Genomic DNA, 13,776 nt, shown 5'->3' with positions numbered 1-13,776 from the left:
TTGAGGAAACGTCCCCAGTCTGTCACAACTTGAGCCATTGATTTGAATGGCAACCACCTGTCATGCTATGCATGCCAATAGTCTTAAATATTTTCACAGAGAGCTTATAGGGGACTTGTTATCCAGATGTAAAATGCTGTTTAATAAAAGTTTTATTTATAAATTTAACAAGAAATCTTTGATTGTGGGCTGGGCACCATCTGCAAGCTTATTGCTATCATTATATTCCTGACAGGAGCAGAGTTGCTAGAGATACAGAAATCAATAGACAGCCTCAGCAATCCCCAAGATCCCAAAGAAGTTGCCTCGTTACTGCTTCTCAGACGGGAAGTAATATTTCTTCAGTTTGAGGCAGCAGTTCGCTACTTGATTCGGTATGTACTGATGGGGTATATTACATCTGCATAGGAAACATTTGCTTTTATCTGAATGCTTTCTTGTCAGAACCAGTAGTGCTCAGTTTGGAAAACAACACCTCAGAATTAATAAAGTGCCTATGTGTCAATATATATTTTAAGTAACCACTTCTGTTTAATGACAATAGATATATCCTAAGCTCTTCAGGGGAGCAACCTCATTTCAACTATGTATTGAAACTCAGTGTGCTCACAATGTATATGTTCTGTGCCACTGTTTGTGTACACGAAAAAATGATATATCCACAGCACACAATTTGAGGACTAATTTAAACATAGAAATTAGTTTAAAAATACAGGTGCCTATCTGGAAAAAGCAAAACAGGTTCCCCCACACAAACTGCTCACCGCTCAAATCCTTTGGTCCAGGTGCAACCTGCCCCGGACCCTGCGCTCAGGTGAAAAAACTCACAGCCAGGGATAACTCACTTCCAAATAAGAAAGCATTATGCTTACCAGACAGTCCTGTTGACCCGGGTGCTCCTGCCCCGAGTCCGTAGCCAGGGGACAAATCTCGTCACAAAACTTCACACATTGGCAGTGCACTCCAGGTCAGCATAAAAAAGCCGCAACAGGTGATATTAAAGTCGATCAACCTTTATTTGCACATCTAAAAAACACAGCTTGAGGTCTTACGCGTTTCGTGACAGCGCACTTCCTCAGAGACGTTGCGGCTTTTTTATGCTGACCTGGAGTGCACTGCCAATGTGTGAAGTTTTGCCACTGTTTGTGTATGCCTTGTAAAGTGCTATTGTAACGAAGCACTTACCAGCGCGGCGGGGACGCCCACCGCGCTGCCATCGGCGGGGACGCCCGCCGCGCCGTTCTCCTCCTGTGCCGGCTCCTTCCTAAGTGTGCGCGCGCGCGCATTTCCGCAATTTAAAGGCGCACGCACGCTGGCGTCATGACGTCATCGCGCAATGGCGCGAAATTCAAACTATTTAAAGGGACTTTTGCTTACATTCATTGCCCGTGATAGGATTCGATTTCCTGGTGCCTTCCTGAGCCTTGTGCATTCTTGTTCCTGTATTCTGATAGTATTTCTCCTGTTTTGACCCGGCTTGCTCCTGACTATTCTGATTGTCCATATCTGACCTCGGCTTATACTTTGTCTACGATTTCGCCTCATCCTGCTGTATTGATTACCCGGTTTTGACCCTTGCCTGTCTGACTATCCTCGATTGCTGCCCGCCCCGACCTAGCCTGCCTGAAGACGACCTTGTTTAACCCTATTTGTACCGTGATCTTTGGCCTAACTGACTTTATACAGTCGTGCCCCATTGCTAGCCAGAACTCCTGCTTTGCACCTCTCGTATAAGTCCAGGTGGCATCCGAGTAGCTGAGGGCTCCTCCCGAAGCCAAAGGCGGTCACGCTACTGGTGAAGCACGAGCCGAGACCAGGGTGCTTGGCACTAGTTCTGGTATTGGGTGCCGACCGTGACAGCTATATTTGCTTGTAGTGCTATTTGAATAAATAAATACAAAATTCTGTTTTTCCCAAGGGACCCTACCCAGCTCATAGTAAAGAAGGATACTGACTAATGTTAAATAAAATGTAAATGGTATTTTCTGTTTCAGGGAAGCTTTCTTATCTACTGGTAATGTCTGTGCCTTCAATGTAACCACAGACAATATGTACCATGGCCTACAAGCCCTGAGTAATGCTGTGCGTGCAAGTGCCTTTTCCTCTTTGCTGCCTTTGCCAGAGCCTCTCGATCCTCACAGCCACAGAGTAAGTAACCTCAGTGATATTACTGCTATACTGCACACAATAATGTAATCACTAACACGTAAACAGCAAAGGGGTAATTAATGAACACACTTACAAGCGCAGGTGCTCTATAATAGACTCAAGGGAGAGTGCATATTGATGCAGTTTATTAAGATACTTATATACAAACATGCTTCTGCACTTTTACATCTGTTGTAGTTGCAAGTGCTTCCACCGTCCACTCTTCTGATGCATGGTTTGCAACTGTGCCCATTGACACTGCAGAAAACCAGAGCTATCACCACCCTGGACTTGGTTGTAGCTCCAGGGTTCTCACAGTGGATTGCATCAATGAGGCCAGTGCTGGGCCAAGCTGGCCAGGTGCCCTAGGCAACCTGGTTGACTTGGCCTGCCCACCGCTAGTTCAGGGACCTGGACCTCAATTCTACATTGATGAACACAGATCATCTCTTTATTGCCCACCTTATTATATCCTAGTTCACCTGCTTGAGGGTAACACTATTACAAATGTATTGGGATGGCCATAGGGGGCCCGCCCTTAATCGGCCCTACTTCTCCCCTTCAGTTTTCACCTCCTTATACCCTTCCTCCTCACATGTGTTTCTAACATTTTTTAATATCCTTCTCTTTCTTTTCCCCATCATCTTTTTCCCTTTGCCCTTCACCCTCATATCCACATTATTTTATGCACTGAACTTTTCTGAAAAGGATAGTTTCATAAGGATAGACTGCTAATACTGTGCTTTTATCACATTCTTTTTCATCTGACAAAGGTTTTGGTTGCTGCCATTCTTTTGTGCAGCTTTACATCTGTGAGCTATAATTCTGAGCTTGAAAAAGCAGCTAATACTTTTTCTTCCAAGTTATATCACGGCAGACCTTTCTAGGACAGGTGATGGTGACAGCTGTTTGCATCCCCCAGTATCTATCTAAACTCCGTGTAGCTTTAGCAGGTTTATTAGAATTCATTCTGCCCCATATGCCCATCTGCCACGTCCTTGATCTGTCCAGCAGGCTGACCCCCTCATTCACTTTGCGTAAGCAACAGACAGGAGACCTGCATGGATGCCCAAAAGTACATATGGCCACTAGAGGTCCTGATTATTGTGAAATGTATGTAAACTGTGCACTAGTACTACATGTGTTGGATAAAATGCCCAACATGCTGGGAAGCAAAATCCTAGCACCATAAATCTGGATAGATAACCAACTGACTGTAACAGTATTCAGAAATGTATGCATTGCCTAACTTTGTTTACTAAATTGCTTAATGAGTAAAATGCACCAAAGCTGTCAAAAACATGAGCACAATAAGGTAACAAAACAACTGAAATAAACATGATTTTTTTTAGGCATTTATGCTTTATCCATGGAGGACATTTTTAGCCAATGGTGGCTTATTTCCATTGGCAATAAGCAATCTACATACTCTGGGATACCACATGCAGGTAAATAAGAAAAATACAGTAATGGGATCCATTATCTGGAAATCTGTTATCCAGAAAATGACCATATTAACAATTGTAAAAATTATTTCCTTTTTCTCTGTAATAAAAAACAGTACCTTGTACTTGATCCCAGCTAAGATATAATTACTCCTTATTGGAGGCAAAACAGTCCTATTGAGTTTATTTAATGTTTACTTGATACTTTAGTAAGCTTAAGGTATGGAGATCCAAATTAGAGAAAGATTCTCATACAGAAAACCCCAGGTCCTGAGCATTCTGGATAACAGGTCCCATATGTGTACTTGACTAATAAATATTAGTATGATTTATGCAGATTCAGTTCTTGGAAACATTTTATATTCACACAATTAAAGTTAGTTCTAAATCAGTCAGTTTCAGCTAATTATTTTTGGTTGGGAATAAACATGATGAGGGTTCTGCATTATATTCCCCAGATTACCTGTCTGTATTTTTTTTTTTTTTTTTTTTTAAAGGAACAGTAACACTAAAAAATGAAAGAGCTTTAAACTAATACAAATATAATGCACTGTTGCCCTGCACTGGTAAAACTGGTGTGTTTGCTACAGTAACACTACTATAATTTATATAATAAGCTGCTGTGTAGCCACGGGGGCAGCCATTCAAGCTGGAAAAAGGAGAAAAGGCACAGGTTACATAGCAGATAACAGATAAGTTCTGTAGAATACAATAGTGTTTTATCTGTTATCTGCTAAGTGCCTGTGCCTTTTTTCCTTTGAATGGCTGCCTCCATGGCTACATAGCAGCTTATTTATATAAATTATAGTAGACTTTCTGAAGTAAACACACAACTTTTACCAGTGCAGGGCAGCAGCACATTATATTTTAGTTACTTTTATACACTTTCATTTTTTGGTGTTACTGTTCCTTTAAGACACAGGCCATTGGCGGAGGATTTCATAAATAAATAAATAAATAAATAAGCACCTAAAGTCTTCTGTCTTCACTTTCAAAGGCTTCACCTTTATTGTGATTGCATCTCTGAGGCTATGGTTTTATAAATAAATGACTACCCATATCAGCAGATGCTTTCTGTTATCCCTGTCATCCACTCCATGAAAAGAGCAATGAAATGAGATCATGAGTTTATTCATGTCATTATCCTTGCAGTTTCATTATCCTTGCAGTTTCATTATCCTTGCAGTTTCCCCATTAGTCTTATTGTTGGTATGCCCCCTTCTTTCTTAGGCTGGGGACATGGGGCTGAGGACATGCAAACAGAAACCTGGATCATTCTCAGTGCTGTCTAAGATGGGTTGAAGGCATATTGTTATGATTAAAAAAAGAGCTGAAATACATGATATATAATTTGCTGTTTAATATGTTTTTTGTCTAAGTTGTGTCTGTGTGAAATGACTGACCAAGAGCGCAGTGTAGCACATGGGGAGCTGGTTGGTGTGAAGCTTTTAATGGAGGATATTCTTCAGAGTGACAACACTTTGATTTCCTTCACCATTGAGGGCAATCAGGAATCCAAGCAGGTATGCAGTACATATTAGTTTCTGCAAAATACTTGACATCACCATATCAGGTTTCCAGTTTCATAAAATTAACCATATGCTTAATACTAGTATGATGTATAAAGTATGGGATAAAATATGGGCTTATGGGATTGTTAAAAATTTGCATGGAATCCATCATCCAGATGCCACCCAAAAACACATAGTTAATAGGGAATGTCAAAGAACCAATGGCTTTTGAGTAAAGTACATATTACATGAAGTAAAGTTGCTACATTTGCTTATTTGTGATTGTGGAAATGTGTTGGAACAATATAAATAACACATAATAAATAAAATAAATTAAAATGTGTGTTGCCCTATATGAATAACAGATAATAGAGAAGATAAAATAAAATGTATATAAATAAAAGATAATGAATTAAAATAAAATAAATCTTCAGAAAGACAAAAAACATAGCAATTAATTTAATCAAGTTTTAACAGTTTATAACGATGGTTCCCAAAATGAAGCCAGTTAGGCTGTGATTTATGTAGAATTGACATTCCTAGATACACATGTAAAGCTGGATGTTCACCTTAAAGGGAAGGTTCAACTTTAAGTTAACTTTTAGTATGTTATAGAATGGCCCATTCTAAGCAACTTTTCAATTGGTCTTCATTATTTATTTTTTATAGTTTTTGAACTATTTGCCTTCTTTTTCTGACTCTCTCAGCTTTCAAATGGGGGTCACTGACCCCGGCAGCCAAAACACTATTGCTCTGTGGGGCTACAGTTTTCTTGTTACTTTTTATAACTTGTTTTTCAATTCATGGCCTCCGCTATTAATATGCCAGCCTCTCATTCGAACCACTCCCTGGTTGCTAAGGTAATTTGGACCCCAGTAACTAGATAGCTGCTAAAACTCCAAACTGGAGAGCTGCTGAACAAAAAGTAAAATAACTAAAAAACTACAAAAAACAAAAATGAAGACAAATGGCAAATTGTCTCAAAATATTACTCTCTACATCATACTAAAAGTTAACTTAAAGACGAACAACCCCTTTAAGACTGGCACAAGTAGATCTTTGCTCTATTTGACCACCTACATTCTGAGCCAAATCCAGTTTGTCTGGATCATCATGATACAGATTTTCAGCCCGACAGACACCTGGATGATTTTCAGCCAGATATCTATTGGAGAGGCAGTTGGGGAGGGCCAGCATCAGCCTAGCTAGAATGTCAGTTTTGTTAAAAACTTGAGTTGCAGACACTAATCAGATTTAATCCTTTGCTATTGTGACTTGTGTAGACATCACTTGACATGTTTAGTGCAATCCAAGGATCTCAGGAGCCAGTCCAGAGCACATGTCACCAGCCGATCCTTGTCCCTCATGATCCAATTGGCGTATTTCAGCTGCTAAAATCCTTCTTAATTCTGTGGAAGCAGCTGGAAATGTTTAAAGAAAGATGGGGGAAGCTAAAACTTCAGGTGGAGAAGATAAACACAGTACCTCTCTATAAACAATTTAGTGAGCTTTATAGGTAAGTAGGAAGATGTATTTTTATTCTGTGCTTATGGAACTTTTTTCCTAGTTTTCCCTAAGTTGCAGTCCTATACCCTTTTTTTTTTTTTACTAAAGTTAGGTTCCACAACAAATGTAGAGTTTAGAATAAATTGAATTTCATTATTAGCCAGTACACAGGAGGAGCCATTAAACAACCGTGTATTTTTAGACAAACTCCTTGCAGATAGTGCCCAACTCAGAATGACGATCATCTCCGAGCAATTGTGATATGGTATTTCTTGTTGCCATTTAGTATGAAGAGGAATTAAGTTTATAAAAATCCAGGACTGCATCGTTATCTCCTAAGGGTGGGCTTAGTTGATATCTCTTCATGGGCCCATATGAGCAAATTTATGCTGTGCAATTTGTCTTGCAGGGAACATGACTAATTTTCATAAACATATTTTAAAAATACAGTACATTGATTTTCACTGTATTAATGAGTTAGGTTTTTTTACAGTCAGCTATTGAATCCAATTAAAGGGATTCTTACATTAAAGACTTATCCAAAATAATGCAGCTGTTCCATGAGAGTGGAGGGTATTGTAGTGAATAGTGAGCAGTAGAAGCGACATGTAGGCCAAGCGTGTGGGGTTGGGCAGGGGGTTGAGAAGCTGCTATACGGACCAAGTGGAAAGGGGTGGGGCCAATATCTTGGGCAGCTGACTTTTTATAACTTATTTCACGTCACTGGTCCGCGGGAGGGTACAACTGGTTTATTTACTGCCTGTTTTCTAAATACTGTAGCAATGTAAAAAGTGTTTTTAAAAAAGATCACAGAAAGGAAGCTAGCTTCTCAACCACAAAGTAAGACCAAACTGTTGCTATTTCAGGAACAGGAAGAGGACACAACCTAACAACAGGCTACGACTTTTATTTAGAAAAAAACAAAAGTTTTCATATTTTGTCAGCCAGAGGGCATGCTGTAAGCTCCCATAGACTGACAGTTTGTTTGGCATTCTGCTGGCTGCTTACAGTACAGATGAGCAGTCCTATGCAGTTAATTACTTCTGTTACTTTAGGGTCCTGATAAACCTGTTTGTATTGACTGTTTGGGAAATCCATGTAACGTCTTTGTATAACAAGTCATCACTCTGACTTAACTCCTAATAACAGGCAACTCTCTATTCCCCTCAAAAGAAATCCATATAAAAGGCAATTCAACCAGATGCTTTGTAGAACTCTTTTAATTGTCACTTTATTTTCTTTTAGTTATAAGATTAGAAAAGTTATGTTTTTAATTAGGAGCTTTTGTCAAACTATATTGCATGAATATGGCAGCATTCTGGGTTGTTAATGGGATTCCTCCTTCTTTTTCCCTAATTTTCTAACTGTGACTGACACACCATTTGTTAAGGTTGGGTGCTCACAAATTTTCTTTTAGTTAATTTTCTGTAAATACACCTGTAGAATAAGTTAGAGCTCATAGTCATCACAACAACAACATAATTAACATAATTAAGCTTGTTTTGCAGAGATGACATTTTTTATCCCACCATGAAAGCTATCGCTAGACAAATGGGAAAAGAGGAAGAGTTTGAAGGAATCACTTTAAGGACACAGGTTGTGCTTCCTCCAAAAGGAGCTTCTGAAGCTAAAATCAGGATTTGTCAGGTGAGTGCACAGTTTTCAGGGCCGCTGCTGGCCAAATGGGTGCCCTAAGCAGAAATTTACTTTTGTGCCCCCTCTCCCAAATTTTACGGAAGTAAAAATAAAATAATAAAAAAACACCTACTATAGGGGCCCCACACACAGAGCCCCCAATGTCCCCCATAGACAACTATCTCGGACAGCGGGATGCGCTATAAAAACCAGCGGGACAGTGTTGGGGGGTAAGTTATAATAAATAAAAATGATTTTTTTGAGCAGCTGGGATGGTGCCCCCCTGGGAGTTGGTGCCCTATGCAGACTGAGTACTCTGCTTATAGGGAGCAGCGGCCCTGACAGTTTTGTACCCATTAAGTTGGTGCAGATGTATCCTTGATCTGATGCAATATTCACAAAAGCACATATATCCTTTCTGTTACCAGTGTCAGTATATATTTACACTTCACATATACTGTCTATAAAAGAATATTTGCTCTTATAGTCTCCATTTGATCTTGCTTTACCTTTTACTTGCGCTGCCTTAGTCTGCTTGCACCTACAGCCTGAAGCAATAAATATATAATATGCATGTATTTATCTATTAGCAGATGGTATGCAAACTAGCTATATGGCTCTAATTCTATGGCTATATCTGCTTTTTTATGAATGGTTCTAGATGCATGGTTTATAGGTGAAATATAGAGATTTGCATAGTTAATTTGGGTTGAAAATAAACAACTGTTCTTCAAGTTCAACCACTCCAAATGATCCTCCGCTTGCACCCACAATTATAGAAAGGGGTTTTTCTTACATTTTCTGGGTTTATGAGGACAATGTGATGCTTATAGTAAGGCTCTAGCATAATTTATGTTTTTAGAACACTTAGGACTCATATTGGGACTTACACTTATTATAATATATTTAACAGAGGGCAAAATATAAATTTAAAATAAAAATTATTATATTTAACAGGGGGCAGTGGGACTGTTTGTGCCCAGCCTCTCTGAAGATCATTTTGTAGATGGGGGCACAGCGATTGCATGTTCAAGAGGGGGAACTAAGGGTAGACAGAAGAGGCACCAGCCTAGGGCGATATGATGGAGGTACCTTTCCTGCCTACCCCTAGTCCATGATCCATTCCATTGCCCCCACCACTTGTTATTTCTTGCGTGGCTGGGGCAATGACCAACCCCTCCCCTGTGCAAGTTACACTACTGCCTGCATCTTAGCCATTTAGAACACAATTTAAAGCTCATGTAGTTTCACAGAGGCTATACAGAGGCCACACAAGAATTGAATACATTGTTTTAGCATTGCCTGAGAATAGCTATTGATTTTCAATTGTCATCGCAGCTACACAAAATATTGGAAGACATTGAGATTCACATGATTCATGAAGTAAAGAAGAAAACTGCCAAAGAGTTGACCTTGGTAAAAACAGAGAGGTCGAGAGAAGCAAGCCTTCCTACAGGTATCTATATTTTTGTTTCTACATCCTAAAGCTCATTTACAAAATGCAGGGAAGGGTGCAAAGTGCACAAACCAACATTTTTTGCACATTTATTTCCTGCCCTTCACAGGACAGTTTAAGGCCTTGATGGGCCCAAGGCAAAGATGAATTTGGAGGGTCCCACTCACCCTACACAGAGAGTGGCATAATTTAATTTTACAAATGCACTGACATACTTACCGCTGGATCCACGTAGGGGTTGACTCTGAGCTTCAGCAGGCCCTGAGAGAAAGATAAGAGCAGGTGGAGATGTGAGAGTGTCAGAGTATAGACACAGTGAATCCTTTAAATCTGACTTGTGGTGTGTGCAGTGGTGTGAATCTGTAACAGGAAATTTAGACACCCATAGGCACCCATAACCCCACAGCTCCACACAAGACTAGCAGGTTTATTTTAGTTAGTTTATTTTGCTGGGCAGGTAAGTCAGGGCTGAGCTCATGATACTGGGCCTGACTCTTCTTCTTCTTCTTACTTCTACTTTTTCTGCTGGCAGGCCTTGTACATGGGCTAATAAGTTGCCAATGGCTAAAGCTGGCTATACATAAAAAGATCCACTTGTTTGGCAAGGTCGCCAAACAAGCAGATCTTTCCCTGATGTGCCCACCTATCGGGAAATGGGGGCGGGCAATATGTGGCTGATCCGATGATTTGGCCCTTGAATAAAAATTCAGGCTGTTTGGGCGCAAACCAAGCCAATGAGTTCCTCATCCTGACAGGATTTTTAAACTTGCCTGATCAATATCTGGCCATATCAGTCAGGTAGGCCAGTTGGAGGACCCAATACACAGGTATATAAACTGCCATCTAATTCTGAGGGGGTTGAATGTGTAGCTTAAATATGCCCGTGTTTGTCACCTGTAGTTGGAAGCTTTTATTGGTCTGTATGCCATTGCACACAGAATCTATTCTATCCCCCATATGGTGAAAACAGGTGACCAGTATATGCTACCTCCTTATTTGTTGCTAGAGTTGATTAGACCTGTAGCAGATTTGTACCTTTTATTACATGTTCTTCGTCTGGTTGGATATACTTTAGTTTTATTTCTTAGTTTATATCACATTACTGAGGAAGTGTGTATTAAAAATTAGACTTGCAAGTCAATAATAAGCATTTCTTTTAGTTGATATATTCATAACATATATGAACTTTTTAACAGAGCTGTGGAAGCAAAATGTCATGAAGGAACATTATTCACCTGTAAGACCACAAATCGTAGAAAAATTTGTTCAGAATCTAATGAGCGAAGTCGAGGAACGAACATCGCAAGTAAATATAATTTTGTTTTTCAGAATTCTACTTGACTATAATGATTCCAAGGTAACAGAAGCAATGTTTTATAGGAAAGGTAATGTTTCAGCTAAGGTTCTCCCTGTGGTCATTTTTACTTTATTCACTGAGCATGAGCAGTTCAAGCCAACTAAGACCTAGCTTCAACTGCACATGCTCCAGCCTACAAGCTCTGACAGAAGAGTATAGTGTCTGTAAGCTCCGCTGTGCAACTCTATATTTCTATAGCATGTACAAATTTCGGGACACTTTTAATAGTAACAGGGGGGGATGGGACAAATCAGAGAGGGAGCTGGTGGAAGGGTTTTATTCTGTAGCCCAGAATCATCAGGGTTGTATTATATTTAGAAAATGTGTCCCCAGCTCTCCGGCGTCTCAACCAGGGCCGTATTTATATATAGGCACCCTATGGCCTGTGCCTAGGACATCAGCTTTTAAGGGGCGGCCCTCAGATGCCTACATATTAGATTTATATTTAAAAATATATATACAAATGTAGAAAGTGACGGCACTCACAGGGTTTGCGTGATCTGAAGAAGCAAAGATCAACAGGAACTTCTTTTAAGGTTTTTATTTAATCCAATGTTTCAGTTCCATACTGGAATGTTCATCACAGAGCCAATTTATTTTCTCTCCTATTTTGGATTTAACAGGTAACCTTTAGGAAAGACCATTTAGAAGACTGCCTTAAGTCTCTTGCCTGTGATGTAATGGCAAGAGAAAGAAGTAACTTTGAGACCTACTCTATGTTTTATGAAAACCTTCTTCATCAAGAGCATCAGTTACTTTACCAAAAGGAGCAAGTAGGTTATTTGTATAAGCCATTGCTTGCCTATAGACCCAGTTTATATAAATTTATATCATACTAATTTAAGTGCAAATATTGAAATATAAAGTTGTGGGTGATAATTTAAAACAAATAGATTCAGCTTATGCTTTGCTTAGTCAAGTCACCACTAGGTTTATTATCGAATGCTTCAGAGTAGTAGCACAGACATAACATGTTTGTTATTCATGGACATACAGCGTGTAACCATGTAACAGACATTCTGTGAATTAGCAGAACATGATGTTTATTGGAAATAATGCCTTTAATAAACAATGTGCAAAGGGCAGTGTAAATACGTCAGCACCCTATAACTGACAGATAATAAATTGTGGATGCATTGCTAAGCAAGAGGAGAGTTGGGTGGGTGTCCTCTGTGGTGTAGGACACATCATACAAACACTGGCCGGGAAAAGTTTAATTCTCATGCTATTTTGTTATTGTATCTTTTTATTAAAGGAGTTCTAGCCTTAGTACTAGACAGGCATAATAAATTGTCTTTTAGAACCTCCAGGATGTTATGATGGTGCATTTTGTTAACTACACTCGAGTTTACATAGTGAGAACAGATATTGAAAATGTATTTATTGTCAGATGAAAATATTAATAGCTCTGTGTGCATGGTCAAGGCACAAAATTGCCATAGTTACTTGGGGATAATATAACGAATGTATATTTTTGTGAGTAATTATACCATTGTAGATGTCTTAATATTGGCACAGTGAATAAATATGTATAATGATGATTTAAAAAATGCCCTTTTAAATGACCATTTCTTAAAACCCATGATAAGTGAAATCAAAGTCTGAGAGAAAAATAAAACTAATTTTCTTTTATTACTACAATCAGTGGTTGATTTAAATAAGTCTCCGTGCAGCAATGGACAGCACTTATAAAGCCAAAAGCATCTTATACTGAGTATCTCTAATAAGGTCAAAATCTATTGATCCACCAGTTGCTAAAAATATTACCTTGTATTTAAGGGAGAAGGAAAGGTATAATTACTGGGGGGGTTGCCAATAAGTTAGGCACCCCCAGTGATTTATCTGATACCCCTGGCTGGTGCTCCTTTTAGCAAAAACTACACCAGCCTAGGCTATTTCTGTAATCTTCTTTCTCTTCTGCCTTCTTTTCTCCAGGTTTAGGCAGGCACAGTAGAGTGAAGAAGTCAGCTTTTTGCATCATAAGGTGGCCATACACAAGCTGATTTCACTCGTTCTGCGAGACAACAGTTATTTGAAAAGATGTCATCGTATTGTTGATGTAAAATACAGAAAGATCATACTTTTGCCCTAAGCTCTGTGTGTGCCATACTCCTGCCTGCCCCATGCCCCTGTGTGCGCCACACCCTACTCTACCAATAGTTCAGGGGAGTTTTGCCAGCATTTTGAAAATGGTTGCAACTTGCTGCACTGTCCAAAAAACATGTTTTATTAAAGGTTATGTAATATGTAGCAATCACATATGAGCGAACAATGCAATAAGCAAATTGAGGTTCCAAAAAGAACGTTTATGTACTTCAGTATATGTTCGTTGACTTCCGCTGGCAATGACGTGCAGGGAACAATCGTTCAATGACAAATGTCTGGCACTCACACCAACTGGCAGATTTTATCACTGAACAACAACATTTTTTAAACCCATCCAATCAATATTTTGCCCAATAATGTTGGGCCGATTAGTGGCCCAACAATCATTTGTACACAATCAACTATACGATAAGTTAACAATTTTATTGGATCGTTCTGGAATGGCCACCTTAAGTTTAGCTTTCACTCTACTGCACATGCGTTGCACAAACTGGAAAAAAGAGAAGAGAAAGAAGCTGAAGAAGATGACAGTTAGGAGCTTCTACAGAAATACCCCAAGCTGGTGTAGTTTTTAGCAAATATGAACACTGACCCAGGGTTTTAGGTAAGGGA

General features: G+C 39.3%; 1 protein-coding gene across 2 annotated transcripts in view; it reads left to right on the top strand.

Annotated features, from left to right (window-relative positions):
- The window catches only part of LOC100496491, a 68,525-nt gene that overhangs the window by 38,032 nt on the left and 16,717 nt on the right, over nt 1-13,776 (top strand). For both annotated transcript variants that reach the window (XM_031902020.1, XM_031902019.1), the window contains exons 30-38: nt 236-374; nt 1,995-2,148; nt 3,501-3,596; nt 4,973-5,116; nt 6,388-6,620; nt 8,119-8,257; nt 9,584-9,701; nt 10,898-11,007; nt 11,682-11,831. In XM_031902020.1, the coding sequence (XP_031757880.1) occupies nt 236-374; nt 1,995-2,148; nt 3,501-3,596; nt 4,973-5,116; nt 6,388-6,620; nt 8,119-8,257; nt 9,584-9,701; nt 10,898-11,007; nt 11,682-11,831 (1,283 nt within the window). The remainder of the gene's footprint in view (nt 1-235; nt 375-1,994; nt 2,149-3,500; nt 3,597-4,972; nt 5,117-6,387; nt 6,621-8,118; nt 8,258-9,583; nt 9,702-10,897; nt 11,008-11,681; nt 11,832-13,776) is intronic.

This window comes from Xenopus tropicalis, chromosome 5, assembly GCF_000004195.4.
Source record: "Xenopus tropicalis strain Nigerian chromosome 5, UCB_Xtro_10.0, whole genome shotgun sequence".
NCBI lineage: Eukaryota > Metazoa > Chordata > Amphibia > Anura > Pipidae > Xenopus > Xenopus tropicalis.
The sequence above is the reverse complement of the archived record's forward strand: the minus strand, read 5'-3'. Positions and strand labels throughout refer to the sequence as shown.